This window comes from Lonchura striata, chromosome 21, assembly GCF_050655825.1.
Source record: "Lonchura striata isolate lonStrDom1 chromosome 21, ASM5065582v1, whole genome shotgun sequence".
NCBI classification, from domain to species: Eukaryota; Metazoa; Chordata; class Aves; order Passeriformes; family Estrildidae; genus Lonchura; species Lonchura striata.
Window position 1 is genome coordinate 6,201,983 of NC_140723.1, and position 22,586 is coordinate 6,224,568.

The following is a 22,586-nucleotide window of genomic DNA, read 5'->3' on the forward strand; positions in this document are numbered from 1 at the left end:
AAAAGTTTTGAAAAGGGAACTGTGTGATACTTGCATTACAGGGACATTTCTGATATATCAAGGAGAATGAAAAAGATACCTAGGAAGATGAATAAATAGTACATGGGGTGATTTTCAAAGGTATAAATGGGAAGCAGGCGCTCAGCTCCTGTTAAATTTTGAAAGGAGTTCAGCATCCAACTGCCCTTCTGCCTTTGAAAATCTTCCTTCACAAACCCCTTGGTTACAAATGACTCCAAAGTTCAAAGAATGACCTTGCCCTTGTGGGAAACAGAGGAAGGCTCGTGCCTTTTAAAGGAAGATTTATGAGACTGTTGCTGCAGATGTGACTGCAATGAGGAAACACCACTTTATAGAAAGGAAACTCTAAAGAAACATACTCGATTGGGTGGAGTGGATGGGTCACCAGAGACTGCAGCCATGAGGACAAAGCATGGACAGAAGTACTCATTTGCAGACAGATACAGCTGCCTTCCAGAAGCTCAGCAAGTCTTCTACCACACTGCTTGTATTTGCAGTGCTGGGAATTACAGCACCACCTACTAGGAGATTAAGGCAGGAATATCAACATAGTATTTTGTTTGAGTTTCTTGAAATTGTGCAAAATAGGCTAATGCTGCAAACAAGATAATTATGACAGAGAATGTGCATGTCATCTTTCCTCATGGCTCAGCTCCCTGGGCCCGATCCAGCTCTGCACTTGGTGATGGACTAGGTTTGATAATGCTAGTCTTGATCTCTCTGTAATGATACAGACTCTGCATTTCACACCTTCTGAATTACCATTTTTCACTAAGGAAGGGAAAAAGCTGATTTCCTTGTATACAAAAAAGTGGGAAAGATTGTTAAAATGTGAAGCATGACAATACATACAAAGTTACCTGTTAGGAAAATGATAAAAATAGAAAGTAAAGAATTTTCACAAAACCAAACTTCCCAACATGTCCTTGTGTCAAAAAAGCATTACTGCAGTTGTACCCATGAAGGACTCATGCCGACACACCATGTATTTAACAAAACATTTCCAGAACATATGTTTGCTAAGTATCAAGTACAGCATCAACCATGATCCAAACTATTTCCTGTTTCTGACTCCTGCCTCAGATCATCCCTCTCTTGGGCACTAAATATAGTTATTTTCACTGATATAATTGAATTCTCTCAGCTGTTATCAGAAAGGACAAAAGAATGTTCACCATGCAGAGACTTTGGAATTAAACTACAGATAAATACAAAGCAATCTGGAAATTCTTTAGTTTGTTGGAATGTGGCACAAAACTTCCCAAACCTCAGTTGTCAGCATAATAATTGCTATTCACATCACCTTAATCACTTCTCAAAAGTAACAGCCAACAACTCCTGTTATACTAAATAATCCCTTAAATACTCCACGTTTCTCTAGCTGTCTCTCTCTCTATCTAGATTATAAATATAATTTAACACAGCTTTGTTAATTTGCACATAGGAACAAATTCTTTCTCACTTTGCTTAGCTGTTGATTTAACTTGCAAGTATCTGTACAGCAATAATAGGGCTTTGAGTGGTTCACTGACTCCTGTTTCTGGCATCCTTGGGATGTACAGAAAGCATTTAAGAAAAACAAAATCTACACTTCAAACGCCATTTTTACAAAACAAAGATAAAGCAATTTAAGCATGGTCAATAGTTCTATTTGACTTCTTGCCTATTTCTTGCTTGTTGTTACAGCAAACTTTAGTATCCCAATTTTTACCTTTGCAGCAGAGTTTGATACTCCATGAGTGACATTTCGGATGAGACCACCCACGTTGCCATACTTTATAAGTCCAGTAAAGCCTTCTGAAACATCATTCAGTAGACCCATAGGGTTGCCAAGGAAATCCACAGAACCTAGAATATTTGCTGCCTGACTCAGCAGCTCCTGTAAAACCAAGAGGAAGAATTAAATATTTCTTATGGGTCACATTTACACCAGCAAGGTTGAGGGAAAAAAAAAACCTATCCCACCCACAATAGAAGCTTATGCTAACCCAGGTAGTTTTACAAAAGAAATCAACATCCAAATTTCAGTAAAATTAAAACCAGTTTCATCTTAAAATGCAGAGTATTCTTAGATTTCTTCTGGGATACTACTTCTCCATATACCAAAGAAGCAACACAGCATTAACATTAAGAGTCAGGAAAGAGTTCCCACATTCCCAGTGGAGAGCTCCTCAACCAAGAGAAGTTCAACCTTTGCCACAACATAATCTCAATCACACTGACCTCCTGGAAGTGTTTCAGAATGTCATTAATGATGAACTCCTGAGTTTCATATGGATGGACCCGAGTGAAAGGATCCAGATTAATCACAGCATCTTCAAATCGGATTAGAGGGAAGCCCAGTGTGCTTTTCAATGCCTGAGTAAATAAAAGATATTGCCATTGTAATTCTTCTCTGCTTCTCATTCACAGCATCCTTTAAATGGGTAACAAACCAAAATTCTCTGAAGCTGCTGGAGTTCTCTACCACTGCAGTGTGGACACTGATATAGAGAGCAGTCACCCGCAAACCTTTTAATTCTAAGCACTTACAGCTTCTTAGCACTACATTTCTTCAATAACTCAAGAGTCACTAAGTCCCCAATGCAATCTGTTTCCCACACTTGATAGGAATATTTCAAAACAAAATGTGTCTAAGATTCTATATACAACTTCTATATTGTTCTAATGTTCAATTAAACTTCAACCCTAAATGGATTTCCTTGACAAAACTGGCTATTTTCCACCCTGCTGAACTTCTGTGAAGGGATTAAGTGTCAGGATGAGCTGGAATAACATACATAATTTCCTGTAAGCCTGAGGCTCGTTTTTTAACATTATGTGGTCTAAAGAAATTCTTCAAACTAGCATTTCCCATTATTTTTCAAGGAAGAAAACTAAGATTGCAATTAGCTCACAGGCTGTCTGTACTTTGTACAATTTATACATAAAAATCCCCAGTTAAGGGGGACAAGCTATACATCTAAATTGAGACACATGTAAATAAAATAATTTGGAAAAAATTATAAGAAAACAAATTTTTTTAAGACAGAAAGAGGACCCTTCTTCTTCAGGTCTGGATAATGGCATCTGCACACTCACCAACATCAGACACTCTGAAGAAGGCAAGAAGCTTCATGGTGATGTTTTATCTTTACATATTAATCACCAAAGCTGCCTGGTATAAGGAACATGAGTTTTTGTGCCATCTGCAGGCAATTAAGGCAAGTTACAGGTCGGAGTTAGGTTTGTGAGTAAGAAAAGAGCTATTTATTTTTTCAGTAAATGGATGACCAACCAGAGAAGTCCTCATTATTCATTTGGGTAGGAAGTAATTTCCTGTTTAACTATCAGATATTATATAAGACAACTTTGTTAATACTGATACCTATAAAAATAATCTGTCTACACCAAATTACCAGCCAGCCATGTCCAAGCCAGAAACATTAAAGATAGTTAGAAAAACTTCCACAAAGGCTCTACTGTGATTACTCTCTCCCTCCTACCCTGAACTCTCCTGGGCTACAGAACTGAATTGAACCCTTTCTGTGAAAGTCAATATACAGAATATGCAGGGACTGTTAACATTATGGGGGAAAATGTATATGCCAAGTTTTCTCTTGGGAACGCTGCCAAGATGGATCCATGTGCAATCCTATACCAAGGGTGGTAGGAAATCCAAACAGAACAGTGCACAGTGCTGGGTTCTTAAAGGCATTCACCTCTAATTCTGCTTCCTCAGTCTGCATTTCAGTAAATGGAATTACAAGGGTATTCATGTTGAAGCTGAAATGCAATTACATATCCAGGACACAGCTGCTATTATTTAGTAGCAAGGAGTATCACAGCTAAGGAATATTATAGCTAGGAATATCACAGCCAAGGAATACCCCAGCTAGCTGTTGCACTGTCCTTGGCACAAAGATTCAGCAAAAAGAATACAAAAACGTAGGACTGGTGATCTTCAGGATCATCTTGGTAAGACTCCATGACAGAATCATGCAGTTCAGAGTTCATTACACCAACACCAAACTTCTTCAGAAGCTTGCTCATCATGATGCCCTTAATATCAAGGAAAAAAAGCCCAGTTGGTGTCTCAGGTTTGGTTTTTTGAAAAGGCAGCTGCTCAGTCCCTCCACAGTGGAGAGGGTTTTTATGGTTTGGTTGGTTGGTTTTGTTTCAGCTTTCTCACCTTGGAAGCAGTTGTATTAACTCAGAGAGAAGTGAAGTATTTCTGATTGAAATGTTAAATTAATCATTTCTGAAGTGGCAACTGATTGATGCCACTTGATTTTGTCCAGGAAAGTCCTAACACATGATTTGGGAACACTGCATGAGATTATGTTCTGGCCATAATCTGGAATCTCTGCTTCACTTCCCAACTGTGCCAGATTTATGACCATATGAAAAAGACCAGACTTCCCACCTATTTTAAGTTCATACTCAATCTCTGTTCACTTTAATTTTCAACTATATTGCACAGTCCTCATGCAAATCCTTCAATTCCAATGAAAGAACATTTTTTGGATGAAAACACTCAAGAGTTGTCCTGTATTTGTATAAGAAGTTGAGTAACTTCTTATTATAAGACAGTAATTCTCTTTAAGCTCTTTACACTTCCCTTATTGTTACTAAGGTAATTTGTAAAGCAGTGAGTCATTAGGTCCAGTTGGCTGTGTTTCAACTGAAATTACAAAAGTGAAGGACTATTACAGAAGAGACTGAAAATTATGCACATTAAAGGTCAGAAGTTGCTCGAATTTCTATTATTTTTAACTTGGATAATGCAAGAGTAAATGGAAACTGAGAGTATTAATTAAAGCATCTGTTCCCTTTTCCTCTTCTTTACTGGAAGCCCACTCTGGGAATACATTGGTGTACCTTGAGATCCAAAGGGAGCTTGTTGGAAGTGAAGACACTCAACTTGATTTGAGGCACGCTGATTTTCAGATTTTCAAAGTAGTATCGTTTCTGTGCTCCACATTGTTCAACAACCTTCTCATGGAGGTTTTCATCATACTTTTCAACTTCTGCATCCAGACAAAACACAGGAATCAGAACCAATTAAAGATAAATAAATATGGGGTTAGGAATGCACACTCTGTTAAGAGTTAACAATCCTCTGCACAAATAAGAAGTATGTGTGACTGCTGGTGGAGCCAGCAAAATTACTCATGCCTTCTGACACGGAGTTGACCTCTGAGGCTCAAGAATTTTTGTCAGATCTCTCTGTATCTCTAAAACCTGTTATTTGAGCTTTTAATCTCACTTCTAATTTCTCTTTATCAGCACAGAGAAACAAGGAAATAACGCATGATTATGCAATGTTCCTACTGTGCAGTCGTGCTCTTACAGTCTTTCCTCTCTCTACTCTCTCTGTAATTCCTTACACATTTAACTAGAAATATAATGTACAAAGCAAGCTTTCAAATATTCACTATACAATGACAAACATGCCTACATGGAAGACATCCAATAAATCAATTTACATGGAGAGTGACTCAAATTTGGTTGACATTAACAGGCTCATGTTATTTGTAAGAGCACCTGGGTGGTGTGAGGAAGCAGGGCAAAGATGAAAGATGACCAAGTCTTATGAACTCTGACTTATGAACAATAAAACATGCTAACTAGAAATGAGAAAATTATATTTGTCTGAATCTAGGATAACATCAGCAAATAAACTACAAATAATGTACAGTAAGGGGAAAAAAAAGAGGAAAAGGAACAGGGTAAACCAGAACAAAAGGGAGATTAGTTAAAAGGCTAAAAGCAAAACTCAGTATTTGTACTTCTGCCTCATCACTAGAGATTTAAGTTTGAACGTCCTCCGTGAAATGCAACACTTATTTTTCCAGAGACGATTCAGAGGATACTGTGGATTAGCAAGACAGAACTCTGGAGCATCATTTGTAGGCTTGGCCTCATTTGGAATCATGCCAAAAATAGTTATTTTCCTGGGACAGTTATTATGTAACAGCACACAGGCTACTGCATAATAGAAGTGACTTTTTCAACTGCCACTCCAAAACAAACATTTCAGAAAGTTTCCAAAGCACAGATAAACACTAAAATAGGAGGATTAGAATAGCACCTATGAGATCAGAAGATTGAAAAGGTCTGTCTTGCCTCAGTGAATGAAAGAAAACTTACATTACAATTAAAACCAGAGGTATGGATGCCACAACAAAGGTCAGACAAAATTTTCTTGCAGTGAAGCAAGAGGAACTGCCCAAGGAACAAATTAACACAGATCCCACTTCTAGCCCTGGGTTAAATAAACAAACTAAACAAATCACTAAACAAAGTGGCTTGCTAAATGAATAACACAATTTCTTTTATCCCAGCTCAGATGGATCCAGATACGGGAACTGAAACTTAACAGTGAACTCCTTCCAGAGACAGGCTGCACTTGGGCCATCACCTGAGCTCTGCAACAGGCACAACACCCATGGAGAGTTTCACAGGGGCCACTGAGGCATTTCCAGCTCTGTTCAAGAGTGGGAGGTTCCACACAGCCAAGAGTGTGGTGGCGTTTTCTACTTACTTCATACATAAAGTTAATTCTTTACATTTCTTTTCTGTACATTGTAAAACTGGGCTGTGCAATTTTATACCACACCTGATTCCGACTGGCCGTAGCCAAAGAAACTCAATAGCTTCAGAAGCAGTTTCTCCTCAATTTGAACTGTGAACTTTCGGGCAGTGATCATCAGATGCTACAGAGATAAACAAGTCTCAGTTTACAGCATTAACACCAGATATATAATCCATGTAAACTATTAAAAAGGACAGCTTGCTCTGTTTCAACGGAATATTTTCACTTTCATGGATTTGTAGCAAGACTCCCACCTTCAAAATGTCTTCTTCACTTCAAGTTAACTACAACTAGTGATGATAAATTCAATTTTCTGGAAGGCGTTGTGCTTAATTACCTAATCCTAACACTTCAAAATCTTAGCTGCATTTCCAACACCAAAAATCAGCTGCTTTTCAGAACAGAGTCAAAATACATGCGTGAAGATTCCAAGTGAGAAAGTAAGTCTTGACAACCAACTCGGTTTTGCCATCACAGTACATAGCACAGTTGGTGGATAAATTTACAACAATTTACAACCAACATTCCCAAATGACTGCAGTGCACTGAATCAGGTTTATGAAGCAAGAGAACAGCTTATCACAGAAAATTTATAACCTTGTATTCAGCTCCTGAAGAGCAAAACATAAATATTCTGGTTCTCTGTGCTACAGTTCTCAGGAGAGAATAACTGCCTCAAAAAGTAAGGTCACAGATGTGGACAGACGGGGTCTGGACTGATTTGTCATGTTTTTAAACATACTTATTACCCTGTTCATCACAGTACTATAGCTTTAAACATGAGAATGTGAGAAGGTGGACAATGTGTCCTTTAAGCTTCAGAATTGATTCAACAAAGTGTATTTCACAAACCACTGAATTCACATTACACATAAAAATTAAGAACAGGAAAGGTCATTTAAGCAAAGTAATACCTATGTTACACAAACAAAACATTGTGGTTTACCTTGTATATATCAGTCAGTGCATTTTTACTGGGAAATTTCATGGCATTGACTTGCACAGCAGGTGCAGGGTCCAGGGGCCCATTCTCACTCATATTGGGTGTCAGAAAGAGCATAAAAGGCTGTGTGGTGCCAATAAGTTGGTTGTCCACCTACACAATGGACAGAAAATGGAACTGAAACTCCAGTGATACTTAGGAATTAAAATCTCAGTCATTGCTCTAAACATTTTTCAAACCTGTTATGACTCAAAAAAACTAAATACAACCCATGAATAAATGAATTTATTTCAAAACAGCAAATACCTGTATATCATGCACACTGAGCTCTAGCACCTGACCGGTCGAGAGCTGAGTATAGTGGACATTAATGTTGGTGAGGCTTGCAAAAACAAGCTCTTCAGGGACTTTGTTGACCAAAGACAATCCTATTCCACCTTCCAGTTTCACAAGCACCTGAGAAAAGAAGGGGGGAAATCCCACCACTATCAAACCAGCACTGAAAAAAAACATGGTATCAAATACACATTTCTGCAAAGGAATTACTTTTTTAGGATCATCTTCAGAGAGACAGAGAGCTCTTTTACAATTAGTCTGAGACTCAAGAGGGTTAAGACATATCAACCCAAATTTTAAGAATGAGAAGCTGCAGCAGGAAAATCTAAAGTTCATAACACAAGATCATCATTAGGAGAGCTTACTGACCATCATCCCCCTCCTGAAATCTAGAAAGGAAAAATAAAATAAAAAAGACAAGTACTAGTTGTCATATCTTACTTCAAATTCCTGCTCTGTATCTGGATTTTTGAACTTGCGCAGATCTTGTTCTGTAGCTGGAAGTTGTTCTCCTTCACTGAATGAACGATCATTTCTACGTTGGCTACAATCAGTTATCTGAAAACAAATAAATTACTACAATGATCCCTTCCATATATATAAATAACAGATATTTGTCCTACCTTAGCAAATTATATTTTTAAAAAATTAAGGACAAGACAACTTTAGTACTAACTACTTCTGGTTTATGATATTCCCATCCCCTTCATGTCATTACAAGGGCAGCTTTTAATAAGGATTTAATGATGTAATACAGAATAAGAGTATTTCCAGTATAAGCAAAGAATGCAACTAGATTCCAGTGAACGAAGGACTGTCACCTGCAGAACTCTGGTTGGCCCATCTGGGATGACTCTCACAGCCAGTACTCCTGAGCCAGGCCTCATCTTTTGGTTTGTGAACTGCTGTTCAGGTGGAACTGGCCCCAAAAGTTCAAGTGAGTTATCAGGACCTAGAACAACTTCAGCTCCATCATGAAGACCCTGTATTCCTCCCTTTGCCTGGAGAAAGAAAAAAAAAAGGAAAGAAAATTAAGTTATTAAGCAATAGGTAAACACTTCAGATAACTATTTACATGTATTGATTTAAAACAGTATTTTACTTTCCTCTCCTTATTCTTCAAAGCTAAAAGAAGAGCAGACCAGCAGCATTTTACTTGATATTACTAAAGTTTCTACTAACTCATGTTTAATTAGTTGGCAGATAAAAGGAGCAGCCAAGATCGATAATTAAGTAGTTGATAATTAGGCGGGTAACCAATAATTAAGTGGGAATTAAATATTCCCACTTAAATTAAGTATTCCTACTGCACATTTAAAACTGAAGCTTTCACATCAAGGGACACTGGAAAGTCTTTCGTGAAAAGTCTTCCCAAATGATAGAAAGCTTTTTAAAAGATGAACTCTGGAACTGTACATGAGAATATAAATCCTTACAGAGTCAATCCTTACTTATTGCTGTCTAAAGACAGCAATACAGAGCTTTTTTGGTTGCTTCAAGTAGTAACTTACTACACTGTAGTAAAATTATCAATGCAATATCATGGTACTTACTAAAATACTTTACTAATTTCTAATTAATAGCGCAGGATTTTTAATTATTTGAAGTTAATAAGAACATTCAAATATAAACTTAAAACACAAGGTACTTGCACAAATTTGTTCTGCTCCATATTCTGAATTTGTCTCAGAGCTTTTAGCTCACTTCAATACTAAGCCCAAATGACTCTGTCATCTATATCAGCAACAAACTAAACAGGTTCAACATATAATCAGTACTGACTTGGACAACAAGGCCATGGATACCACAGGTCAGCCTCCCATCCTGAAAGCTCCACGTCTGGGTCGTGCTGCGCCGCCGATCCGGCCTTCTCAGCATCAGGGGCTCGTACCTGCAGGGGAAGCCTCAGTGCTCAGAGGATGCTCCTCAGAACTTTCACTCTGCGCTTGTGTTAATGCTGAACATTTATTTTGCCCCAGTTCATATTCCTAATCTCTCTTCTGAAGTGCTCTGTCAACAGTCACCTGCTGAAAAGGCATCAGCCATGCTTTTACAGGTATTTCCAAGTCACACAGGTGATCGTAAGATTTTCTAATACAACTAGACAAAATCCAGCTCTTTCACATTTCTTCAGAACAATGTCTTTCCATATTCAGAGAATATCAGATTAAGTATGTTTTCAGAGACATTGTTAGAAACCCCCATCAGTTTCCTGAGGAACTGTTTCAATACCTGTTATTTGTGACAGCTGCTAGGCCTGCGATATCTAAAATCATACTGGAGTCCTCAGAGCGAGGAGAAGCTTTGTGGGGGTTATGAGGAACTGAAGAACCTTCATGGCAAAGCATTCCTGAGTCCGTCATCCTCCAGAGCTGGGATCGCTTTCCTGGCTCCTGTTACAGAAAAATTCAACATTTAAATACAGTACAGGGCAAACATTTTTGTTCTGTTTTGCTATCAGAGTCTTTAAATTTGAGTAATATCTGGAATGACTTGTATATATTTAACTTAAGAGCCCTGAATTAGAATTAGGAACGAGATTGGATAAAGGCTTTCTGACTGAACTCTGATATTCAATGAATACACAACAGCAGCTAGATGAAGAGCTGCATTTAAAAGCTGTTTGTTAATCTCAGCAATATTTAAACACAGTTTCTATTTCTTAAGAGCTCCAGAAATAGATGACTTGGCTTACAATGCTCCTGAAAAGGAGCTCCTGTAACTCAATAAGAATATCCAACACACAACTACCATATTCTGTTGTCTAGGAGGCATTTACAGCCTTCCATGCCACTTTATTCCAATTCTCTTTTCTGCTACCTTTACCCCTATAAGAGTCTTATACAGAAGCACCATCACAATTCAAAATAACTTATCAGTCTGGAATCTTTCTCTACCCTTTAAAATTTAGAACTATTTTTTAATATTGTCATACTCTCAGCATTTGATTTTACTTCAGCACATAGCAACACTATTACTTAAAGAAAAGTCCAATGTATCCTGGTACCTTCTTTTTCAGCAAAACTCGTTGAGTCTTTGAAGAAACATCGAGGACAAGCTCTGCATTTGCAGCATCTTTATTTGAAGTAACTGGTCTTACACTTGGCTCCTGTAACCTGGAACCAAGCAAACAGCATCATGTTTGTTCAGAGTAGCAGCTTCTTCTATAGCATGAATTAGATCTGCATCAAAATTCAACTGGAAGTTTACACTTCCAGTACAGCCCATCAGAGTAAGATTTATATAGGGAGTTTTTCCCCTCTTGTTAGGAATTACCAGGGCAAGCTGGTAACTTCAGTACATTCTTAAAAGGGGCTTTGATATCTCACTAGAACTAGGAACTTCACAGGCAAAATAGATTAATTAAAAGACAGTTTCCTACCTCATTTTGAGGAAAGTAACAAAGCCCTGTATGAATCTCCCAGAGCTGTTTTAACAGCATATAAACTAGTGCAAGCCTAAACCTCACAGGCATGTTGTAAATAGGTGTGATTTGTGGTAAAGTGTCCTTTATACACCAAAATATATTAAATCCCCAGAGGGGGATCCCAAACATCCCAGTTCTTCCGAGACCACATAGTGGGGTCACAGCAGATGTCAAATGTAAATTCTTCTCACTGTGTGACAGAATAAACTGTCAAGCTGTGCCTCTAAAGCAAAGGTGCTATGTCCAAATGAGGTAAAATACACAAATTACTAACAGCCAGACAGCTGTTAGTAGAAGTTGGCATTTCTTCTGCTAGCTACAAGGTAGGCAAAAGTTTAACTCCATGTGAAAAACTTTTGAATAGTAACCATAAAGAGAATAATAATTTGATATTAATTAATTAAAGTTTTAAGTGAATGTTAGAAGTATTTCCATCAAAGATATCAAGAATTACCCTGAGAAAGTATATGTAGCAGCAATATAGATGAAGTTTTCATAGTAAAGTTGCTTGCTGTCTTGGAAGTCATTCATGCAGCAGACAACTTCTGAGGAGCCTGCTCCTTTCACTGTCAGCGTGATGAAGGGAGGCAGGATTGGCTCATCCCATGCGTAATCCAGAGAGGTCATGGGCTTCACATCAGTGGACAGCCTGGGCTCCACCACACCGTGCTGCTTAAACACAACTGGGACCTGTAACAGTCAGGAAAGAGGAGTTTGTTCATACAGGAGTTGTTCATCAGACAGGCTTTTTGCTATCATTTGCTCATTTACCAGGAGCTGATGACTGAAACATGTTCAGATCACTTCTTTATTTCCCCCACACAATCATTTCCATATGCATATTCTTCCATTCAGGTCTAAAGAGAGTCATAAAGGGATGATAAACATCACCTTTACTTTTATCTGTCATCTATGGTTCAAAATGTCTGCAGGCCCATGGAGCACCTCAAACCCTGCAAATCTAAGTTACAGATTAAATACTATCCCTCTAATTGGTAATACTTCTCTTCCTTGCAAGACTTTTAAAGCACTCATGAAAGCCACGCTGCTACCACCATTACTTGAAAAAGATGACATAGCTGTGTACTACCAATTTTAACTAGAACTTCAGAAAATTACAATTAGTACAGACAAATACACAGACTTCTATTTTATTTCATGACACAAGTTAGTCATCTTCCACTTCTAACAAAAACAGAATAATTACTTTTTTTACTAAAAAAAGGAAAAAACATATGGGGCTAGGTTCTTTTACCTTGGAGAAGTTGTCAATGCGGAAAGGTGGCGGTAACTGGTCGGTGTCGCTGAATGCAATGCGATACGTGGCTCCTTGAAGGGTAATTTCTACTCTTAAGAAGTAACATTTTCCCAGGGTGTCCCTGAAGAAGATCACAGTACAAGACATGTAAACTTCTGATCTGCATTATCTGCAGTGTTAAACAGCTGCTTCTATCAAAACACAGCAGCTGCAGAAGATTTATAGGTCACAGCTACCTCATATTAATGTGGAACGAATTGTTCTTGTTGACCTCAAAGCCCCCGGACCAAATGCAGTTTGGGACATCCATCAGCCTCACACACAGCAGCTGATCATAATCATTCCGTGGCCAGTGGAACACAACACTGGAACCAGGCAGGGTGGAGATGTAGCCATCAGGATTGGATGTTCCCTAGGAACAGAAATGGGTAAATAATTGGTAAATAATCCCAGCACTGAAAAAAACACTATTAACCTATACACCTCTAAAATACAAACACAGCCATTCTTCTGTCAGGTGCATGCTGCCATTGGAAGAATGAGGAAGATCCTCATAAGCAGCCAACGATACTTTCAAGAACAATGTCTGCTCTTCTTGGTGAGCAGATGCTGTGACTAAGTACAGTCCTGGGGTCACTTTATGATGCTCGTAGCCCCATTCGTCTGCTTAGCACAGAAATAAGTTTTGCACCCTTAAAGACTGGGTCTGAGAACAAAGTGGGAGTGGAAGAAGAAGAGCAGAGTTTGTTATCAGTAACTGCACTCCTCCACATTCCTCCTCCTGGACCGTGTTGTCTGCGGATGGACAGACAGCAGGACAGAGCTCTCCTTTGCTTTTAGTTAGTTTTTAGCAAGCTGAGGCAGAGAAGTTCCCTGGACTGTGCTTTTTCTTGTATTTTGGATCTGTTTAAACCTGTCCTGGACTGAACACCCAGAAGAGCACCAGCAGCTCTCACCTATAGCCCACTGGGCCAGGCCTGGGCCATGGCATTTCCAGTGCCAGAGGGACTGATAAGAGACTGAGTTGAGCTACTGCCCATGGAGCAACTTTCTGAGTTTATTATCTCTTCTGGAGCAGCAAGAGGTTTTATTGTTCAGTATTCTTAATTTTTTGTGCTGGTGAATGCTTTGCCTAAAAACAGATTTTTCCACTTTTCTCCAAGAAAATATTTTCCCAAACTGGTTGAGGGAGGAGCCAATTGAATCTGCCTTCTAGAGGAACCCCTTCAGAAGTTCTCATCCAAATTTTCCCTCAACCTGAACAGTATTGTACTAAAAAGTCACAACCAGGAAGCTTCTTACCTGACCTCTGGCAAACTCCCGCTGAACAAAGGCCAGTTTGTAACTTGATTTATTGTCTAACAGATACCGGGGAGCAAAGGTGACCATGCAGGTGTCAATGTAACGGCCTCTGCCTTTTTTAACATCAATACCTAGTAATAAAACCAAAGGGAAAATATAGCTATTATTTACAAAAGTAAAAGACAGCTCCCACAGTATATTTCAGAGAACTTGAGTTCTTTCTTGGGTTCCTGAAATGAAGCCTTTGTGCCATACAACTGCCTCGCACTGGAACTTGATTTTAAACAGTAAATGTAACCTTATGCCATCTGTTACCCTCTATTTCTCAAGTACAACTTAGATACTGAAGACAAAAACCCAAAAAAATTCCCAGTCACAAGTTTATCAATGCAAGTAATTACTTCACTTTTAAACATATGAAAAATTCCTTGGCAATGACTGTGGAGTAATATCCAGACTCTCATTTAATTCAAAACTAAAACCTGCTTGTACTTTATGTACACCAGGAGCACAAGGAATCCAGAAGCTGCACTCCTGCACATCAGCCTATGCAGGCACCACCAAGCAAAACCCAGAGAAGCATCACATGGTTGGACAGTTACAGTACACAGGTACTCAAAATAATCAAGAGTAACATAATGGAATTTAACTTCAAGTTAGCATACAGGGGGAATAAAAGCACAGAAGCAGACAGAATAGTTTGACAATGTAGTTATTAACACTCAGTAATGAAATGAAAAATTAAAAATAACTTAAAGTTAATTTTTAAGCTAATAAAGCTCAAAACAAAGATATGAAGTTACTTAGAACACTATCTTATGTTTAATGTTTTTTTCTGAACCCTCAAAAGCCTATAAGAAGTTACGTCTCCCCGCTGCAATTATTCTGTTTCTTGTGTCACTGACATTGCATCTCACCTAGAGCTCCACAGGGTTTCCCAGTGTTCCCATCACCACCTACCAATGTTATAGATGAGGCCTGGCCTGTTTCCATGCTGGATCACCTTCAGGGCTCTGACACCACTACCACCATCCAGGGAGAAACCCTGGCACCAGCCAGGCATACCCTCAGGATGGATTCCTTTTCCAACCCGCATTGTACAACTAAGGGCAAGAAGAAAACACAAAGATTTAGTCATTTAAATGAAGGATCGGGTAGCAACAGGATGATCAAACACATGCCCAGACAGAAAAAGAACATCTGTGTCTGGATGGAGAAGCATTTGAAGCCATGATAAATTTCTTCCTGAGTGACTTATTCTACATTTCTGCCATAAGCCCTTTCAACACTTTGGTAAGGAGTCAGTGGCCATGTCCTGTAAAAAGCTTGGTGATTTCCAGATTGATTAATCACAATAGCATTTGTGTGTCTTTTATTTTTGAAATTTAAATTTAAAAAAAAATTTGGAATAAATTGAGACACAACAGAATTGGCCAACCAAGGAGCTTTCACTAGGAAATGTCTAAGAATCCAGTATGCTCAACACAATATTAAAAAACTTAATCATTTCACAGATCAACTTAATACTTTCATCTTTGTAAACTTCTTCCTGATTGCCCTTCTTACTTACAAGTTTGGCTGTTCTTTATCAGCATAACAGAACAGCAGTGGGCTGAGGCTTCTAGCAAGCTCATGCTCCTCAAACTGACCAGCTGCATCTGTTTTTGCATTATCTTGTCTGAAGATAAGTGGCAATCCTTTAAGTGAACACAGAAAAAAAGAGTATTAAACTACACATCACCTTTGTACAAATTGAGAACTGTAAAAATTTCAAATTAAGGAACCCAAGATATTTTTGTTGTAGTATTTTAGCCATTACTGTGCATGTATTCTCCCTCAAGTTTTTCTTAATCTTCTTAAAACAGCTGTTCACAGCTGCAGGTCATGAGACTGGTCTGTGCAGACCTGAAAGTGCCAGTGGGAGTTCACACAGACTCACTGCAATTCAGACCATTGCCTTCTAAAGGCATTTCAGTCTTTGAAAACCACAAATTTTAACAGTGATCTAATCCATATTGATTTATTGAGAGGTATAACAGCTTATGTTTGAAAATCTGTAATATAGTAACCCAATGTCTAAGTTATGTGCTGTAACATGCATCAAACAGTAGCTGCTGGCACAACAAAAATATAAATTCTTACAACCTTTATTCCTCTTAAATAGCATTTAAAAGCTTTATTTGGCTAGAAAGCAAATCAAAATACTACATGAAATCCTTATTTCCCACTTCATTATTACAACAGAACTTGCCTGTTTTGTTGATTAACCAATATGGAGCTGAAATTAGTATTTTTAGGGAGCCTTCAGCACGACACACAATGCGTATGGTCAGATTCAGCAGGCGTTTGTTGACGTCGTACAGTCGCATCCGCACCATGTAGTTCTGTGTCCCTGGAGGAATCAACAGCTCTTTGCAGATTGGGAAGTTTTCCAGCAATACCCCTTTGAAACAAAAGAAAACAGAGCAAAATAAAACATCACCCACACAAACATGAAGTTTTGATAAGCACTTAAGCTGGCGTTTCACATAACTTGATCTCCCTAAATATTACATAGAGGTCACCCTTATCAAATTTTATATCTGCCCCGTATAGTAAACTCTGACCTCAGGAAGAAATGCCTCAATTCAAGTCACAAACAGCAAAACAAGTTCTGTAAAGGACCCTGCTTAGGGCTAATTATTGCTTTAGGCATTACAGGTCTAGCCTGTGTTGAGTAACTCCACATACACTCTCAACACCAATTACTTCTGTCAAAAGGAAAAGATCAAAGCTACCCAAAATATTAGGAGCTTATTTGATTTATTGCCCTCTTTACCACTCTTCTCTCCAGTTTCCACTCTCAGGAAAACAAGAACTGAACAAGGAACATTCTAAGTACAGCTGACAAAAAAGAAGGAATGATGGCAATACTGGGTTGTTTTTTCCCAATGTGTTCACTTCATTAAAAATAAGAAGCTCTGCAACCCAATGAAATCATCATTTAAATGCTTTCTATTTTTTTGTTTTTCAATTCTGTGCCACTTGCAGAAGAAGTTTCCTGGTGGCACAGAGAGGAGCAGCAAATGGTCCCTGAGCAGGAGCCTTACCAAGCTCAATGTTCTGGGCTGTGTCAGCCGTGTGCAAGGCAGCCTCTTTGCCAGGCTTCAGTGTGCCACTGATGGGCAAACCCTTCACGTAGAACTCCAGCTCACAGGGCAGCAGGTTGCAGATGACCACCGTTGGCAGAAGATAAATGGTATGCCCAGGCTGCCTGAAAATCTGCTTAGCACTGTCAGAGAATATGCTGGAAGGCATGTAATCTGGGTAATTTTCTTTCTTTATAGCCACACAAAACCTGGGAAGGCCGACACAAGTGAGAAATCAATGAATATGACAGAACAATTAAACCCTGTCTTTCTGTATTGCACTCAGAGATGCTCTAACTTCAGGATTAAAAAGAAGAAACAGCATTTAGAGTTGTTCCCCACAAAATCACTTTGTAAATTATTATAAGGTATTAAATATTTATGCCTGACATTAAGACAACATGAGTTTTCTGATTTAAATCTAAGACTAAAGTTAGTTCCCCAAAAATTGGTCTATTAGAGATCTAACAGAAAATGGCTATTAGAGATTACCAGCTTTAAAATCAACTTCCATAAACTTGCAAAAGGATGTTCTTAACTAATACTAAAAAGAGATTTTTAACCATTAAAGTCAATCATAATCATGTTCTTAAACATAAATGCTGAATCCCAGTAGATATATCCTTGCTCTAACCATTTGGCATTTCAGTTAATCATTAGTTAAGGTGAAAAATTGAGTTGGTAAACCTTCATTTTAAATAATTTCATTAAGTCCTCACTATGTGAAGACATTTTTGGCCTCAAAACTGAGCAAGGGACATTGAGGACAAAGAATGAGTAACTGTGAACACTCTTTTGGAAAACCACTCATTATCCTAAGTGAGACTGAGCAGTTAGTTTAATGCAAGTTCACATTCTATTTTCTGAATTTTCCTTTTTTTACAATAAATATTCAGAGTGTGCTTTGTATTGTCAAAGGTTTAACAGGGACTGTCAGAGGAGCTTCAAGGAGCCCGGCAGAAACAGAGCAGCTACACTTCACTGCTTTCTCACCATGCAACAGACCAAATTAAACATCCCACTAAACTGCAGCAGCTTTGATCCCTAAGCATTTTGTTTCCTGTTATTTACTTTCACAGGATTTCATTTATATGAGCTTACAGGAAAAGAACTAGGCTTTAATTACCTGAAAAATCGGCTGTTTTCGGACTCCATGGAGTGACACTCCCTCTTGCTGCTGCACACCTCAGCTGCCTTCTGGACATTAGTCCAGTGAATAGGAACCTTACAGAAGAAGACTCCCATTCCTTTGGGCCTGGCTTGCAAACGCCAGGATGTGAGATGCAATGGAATAGCAAAGGAATCTCCTGGCATAACTGCTGGAAGGACTACAGGCTCTGCAACCAGAGGAAAAAACCACACATATCAAAAGAGGCTCCTTTACTGAAAACCATAAAATTTTGAAGTAGTAAGTCTCAAATTTTTAATGTTTAATTTTAATGTAAATAACTTCCTGCTTTATGCATGTTTCAAAAATCAATCTGTTATTTTCAGCTCTATTAACAATCTGGCAGCAGACTAATTTCAGTGTCTAAATCTGAAACAACCTAAAAACTTGCTGGTACTCAAATACTTTAGTGAAAATGCCTGTTTAAAAAAACTTCATTCTTCAAACCTTTTGGTGTTGGAGAATGGTTGCAGGAGAGGGGTCATGGATCAATGGAACAGCTATTCATTGATACCTCTGTCTAAGACCCCAGAATCAGAATCAGGCTGTGTCTGGCCTGGGAACAGAGCTTGGGAAATAGGCTCTGTGTCTAGGCCTGGGAAACTGTACAAGGTCTGTCTAGGCCTGGGAAATAGTATAAGGTCGGAATGAGATAATAAGGCTGAGCATATCCTTGGAGATATGCTTGTACCAGAATAGGCTGTATGACAAGATGTGCCCAGAGAAGATGGGATGTACCATGACAACGTGACTAGAGATGAGAAACTTGGCTTAAGAAACCTGGTTATAGTTATTAATGCACATAGGCTAAACAGAACAAGGACCTTTGTAAATTGACCACTGAGAGCTGTTGCTGACTTTGCTTGTAGCAAACCCTATATAAACTGACAGGATTTTTGAATAAATGAAGCTTACTTATCAATCATACTGATTGTGCTTGTCTTCACCTGCGGCATCATTTTGGGTAGATTCTCAATGTATCATTAGATTTCTACACTAAAACTTTGCATGGTAACACCAAAACCCTCTAGATTGCTGCTAAAGAGACAACTTTGCTACATACAGAAATAAGATTAAGTCTTTACAGAGTCTCAGCTTTCCTGTTTAGCTGAACAACAACTGAAAATCCTGCTGGACTTTCTAGTCTCTCGCTGACTGTTCTTAACATGAGCCATATCCTGTCCAGGGAGGTCTGTTCTGGTGTGAAGCATTACAGATAGTGGTGAATCTACTTGGGGAGAAAGCTGTATCTAGGGAATGCTATAGGAATGTGGGTCACAGCAGTGTGCAGCACTCACTGTCAGGGGCAGAAGGACTGTCCAGGCGCAGCTCCATGGGAATTTCCAGCTTGTTCTTCAGCATCAAGGCTGAGCGCACTGTGATCACCTTCCGGGCGCTCCCCTCCATGGTGACTTCAAACACCACACGAACTGGAGGCAATGAAGAAAACTGGAAGATATTTAAAAGCATTAAAAAGCTCAGGTAATGAATATACCTAGAAGAGGGACACCTCCATTATGAAGCACTAACTGCTGGAGAAAAACTTGCCAACTGAATCCAACTATGTGCTACTCATAAAGTGTATAAATAGATTCATAATGGTGGTTTATAATCCTGTACTTCTTCCTCAAAGTGCAGTAATTATGAAAAAGCAATTTCACACACCACTAACTCTATTATCTTTCTCAAAATAATCCAAGTTCAAAGAAGAGCAATATAGATCCTAAGAGAAGAACTTTATACATCATCTCACTATTACAATATTTAATAAATCCATGGAGTTTGAAGTCTAAGCCTCATATAATTACCAATCATTCATCATTCCTATCTGTCAAAACTGAAAAATAAGTTGGAGCTTTCTTAACATATTCATACTTCGTTCACTCATAGCTCGCCTTCTGCTGTGGTGTTTTTACCTTCTACATTACACAAAGTCATTGCCACTTAGATCCTGAAAACAACATTTAGTATGTGTTTACATGCTAGAATTCATATACTGCAATTTTGGACCCATTTTTCACACATTTATACTGATGAGGAATGGTAAATCATAAATATTTGTTCTGATTTGAAAGTGCATTTTGTTTGCTTAGATTTTCTTTCCTTTCTATTCAAAAGGTTCTAGAAGGATGGGAAAGCCAGTTCACTTGTAGAGTTTCCCTACTCTTACTTAAGGAGTTCTCAAAAAGATGAAAATATATACTCACGTAGACTTGTGGATGAATTATATTTGTTCTACTTATTGGGCTTCCAAGCTGAGAGGAAAGTAAACAAGAAAGTTAAAGTAGTTCAACTTTTAAGATACTGCTCTCAGCTTTAAAACAGAACTTTAATACAGAAGAAAAAACTTTCTTCATTTTGTGTTTCTGATCTTCAGTACAGCTTGGAATCATGTCAGAACTGGATTAGCAAAGCTTGTTTGTAATACTGCTTTGCAAAAAAAAAAATGAAGTTTAAGGAGGGTTTATTGTAAATAAAAAGTCTACAGGAGATGCTGCTGAACAGGAGTTCTCATTAATTTTTCTTAATCTCATAATTTGCATCCTTTTCCTTCAATATTCAAATTACAGAGATGATCCTTTTTATGCTTCAATATAAAAGCATCAGAAAATTTAAGTAAGACACTGCTGGCTCTTGTCACAGGATTAAATCAAATTTAATTTTGCTTTATATCAAAAAGATCTCAGCCTCCTATGTTCCCAGTGCTCTACAACTTCCAGTAGCTAGTCTCCAAATATAGTCTTGAAATCCACAAGACCATTTTTATCACTGAGCCCCCCCAAATGCCAGCCTGCTGATTATTACAACTGCATTTTCCCTTCATGACAAGTATATTTTGTCTACAGAGCCACATACTTAAAAACCAATCTCTAGGCTTACAGGAAATTGCCAGCGTTGTTTATTTTAAGCAAATTAAATACATGAAAAGCATTCCTGCAATAAAAGAAATAAAATAGCTGCTGAAATGCTGGGCTGATTTAAAGCTCAGTCTCCACGAGTGCATGGCCTGTCACTAACACATTCATTCTGTCCCTGGAAGCTCTGCCTGCCAAGCACAGATGAATGCTGCCTGCTCTGGCTGTGGCTTGGTTACACACTTAGGAACCCAGATTCTCCAAGCTCTCCCAGTCCAGGCTAACTGGAAAGAGGGCAATCTCATACAGCAGATGCTTTTAGATCAAAATCTTGCAGACATCATCACTCCTAATTTACATATACTTTTAAAGCACTCAAAATCAGAACTTACAGTAGAAGAGGAGGAATTCTTATCTGGTGCAGCATATCGGAAAAATGTTCCAACTTTGTCTACGGACACTGGACTCACTTCTTCCCAGCCATTTACTCTCACTTGCAACTGATGAATCCTTAGATCATGTGTGTGCCTACCAGGTTAGATCAAGTTAAATTAATATTAAGCATTATTATACAGACTAAATATCAAAAAGTTAAAACAAAAAACATCCTCTGGATTCTGTTTAAAGAATCTTACTGAAGCATTAAAAAAATCTCAAGAGTTTTCCCATTTTATGGATAGATGGGCATGATTTTATGTCTAATTACTCCACCTTTCCTAAGGAATACACAGACACATAACTATGCTGCAAATTTTAAAGTGTGCTATATATTTGTTAACAAGTTCTAGTCCTTACCCCTGATAACAACCAACACTGCCCCAGTAAGACTTTTAAAATAAAGGACACTGATTTGTAACTGAAGCCCCCAAGTCCTTCTAAAAGCTTATAATGATCCAAATCCCATATAGGAATAGTTGCCACAACAGCAATAGTTGCTGCTTTACCAGAGAAATTATAATTTCACTCAATACAAGAGTATTAAAAATAGAAAGTAAACCTTAACTAACAGTAGATTTTACAGAAATCCACTTTTAATGTGACACCTGCCAGTGCCCTCACAACTGTGAACCTGTGTGTTCCATATACGAGACTGTCAGAACATCTCATGGCCTGGTCCCTTCACCTGTGTCTGAGTTTCCCTCTGGTTTCAAACTCAAACGGAACCTCTTCCCCAGTGATAACCTCTTGCCATTCACTGACATTATGGGCATCACCCAGCAACGTCCCGTTTTCCTCAGGAACAACACCTGGACTCCCACTATGAGACAGCGCAGCCCTGTGAAGAGAATCACAGCATTTTACAAAATTACTACTTCAAGTTGCAAGTGCTTTTTCTTCTGCCTCAGTCCTGCAGTGAACACATTCACACCATGAATGTACTTGACTGGTTCCCACATTCTGCTAGGTCTCTTGAAAAAAAAAAAGCATTTTTGTTTAACAATAAAACTGTCTCTGTGTCAAAGAAGAGGCTCTTGACTGAGTAAAATTGGGAGCTGTGTCTGTGAAACAAAAGCACTGAAAACAACAGAGATTGGCTGACATGGAAGAAGAGCCAGACAAATATGAAGTGA

The 22,586-nt window shown here is 38.4% G+C and overlaps 1 protein-coding gene across 10 annotated transcripts in view; it reads right to left on the minus strand.

Annotated features, from left to right (window-relative positions):
* VPS13D (vacuolar protein sorting 13 homolog D) overlaps positions 1–22,586 on the minus strand; it is a 98,085-nt gene that overhangs the window by 36,388 nt on the left and 39,111 nt on the right. For 9 of the 10 annotated variants that reach the window (XM_085558936.1, XM_085558938.1, XM_085558941.1 and 6 more), the window contains 24 exons: positions 22,139–22,291; positions 21,408–21,543; positions 20,368–20,415; positions 19,459–19,609; positions 18,119–18,329; positions 16,954–17,201; positions 16,116–16,307; positions 15,435–15,561; positions 14,825–14,967; positions 13,865–13,995; positions 12,799–12,974; positions 12,560–12,683; positions 11,759–11,994; positions 10,885–10,993; positions 10,110–10,270; positions 9,660–9,768; positions 8,699–8,878; positions 8,319–8,435; positions 7,848–7,997; positions 7,545–7,694; positions 6,623–6,719; positions 4,882–5,030; positions 2,245–2,379; positions 1,733–1,900 (listed from right to left, as the gene is read on the minus strand). In XM_085558936.1, the coding sequence (XP_085415062.1) occupies positions 1,733–1,900; positions 2,245–2,379; positions 4,882–5,030; positions 6,623–6,719; positions 7,545–7,694; positions 7,848–7,997; positions 8,319–8,435; positions 8,699–8,878; positions 9,660–9,768; positions 10,110–10,270; positions 10,885–10,993; positions 11,759–11,994; positions 12,560–12,683; positions 12,799–12,974; positions 13,865–13,995; positions 14,825–14,967; positions 15,435–15,561; positions 16,116–16,307; positions 16,954–17,201; positions 18,119–18,329; positions 19,459–19,609; positions 20,368–20,415; positions 21,408–21,543; positions 22,139–22,291 (3,601 nt within the window). Of the gene's footprint in view, positions 1–1,732; positions 1,901–2,244; positions 2,380–4,881; positions 5,031–6,622; positions 6,720–7,544; positions 7,695–7,847; positions 7,998–8,318; positions 8,436–8,698; positions 8,879–9,659; positions 9,769–10,109; positions 10,271–10,884; positions 10,994–11,758; positions 11,995–12,559; positions 12,684–12,798; positions 12,975–13,864; positions 13,996–14,824; positions 14,968–15,434; positions 15,562–16,115; positions 16,308–16,953; positions 17,202–18,118; positions 18,330–19,458; positions 19,610–20,367; positions 20,416–21,407; positions 21,544–22,138; positions 22,292–22,586 lie in introns of those variants that run through there. The other variant, XR_014949802.1, reaches the window with a different exon arrangement.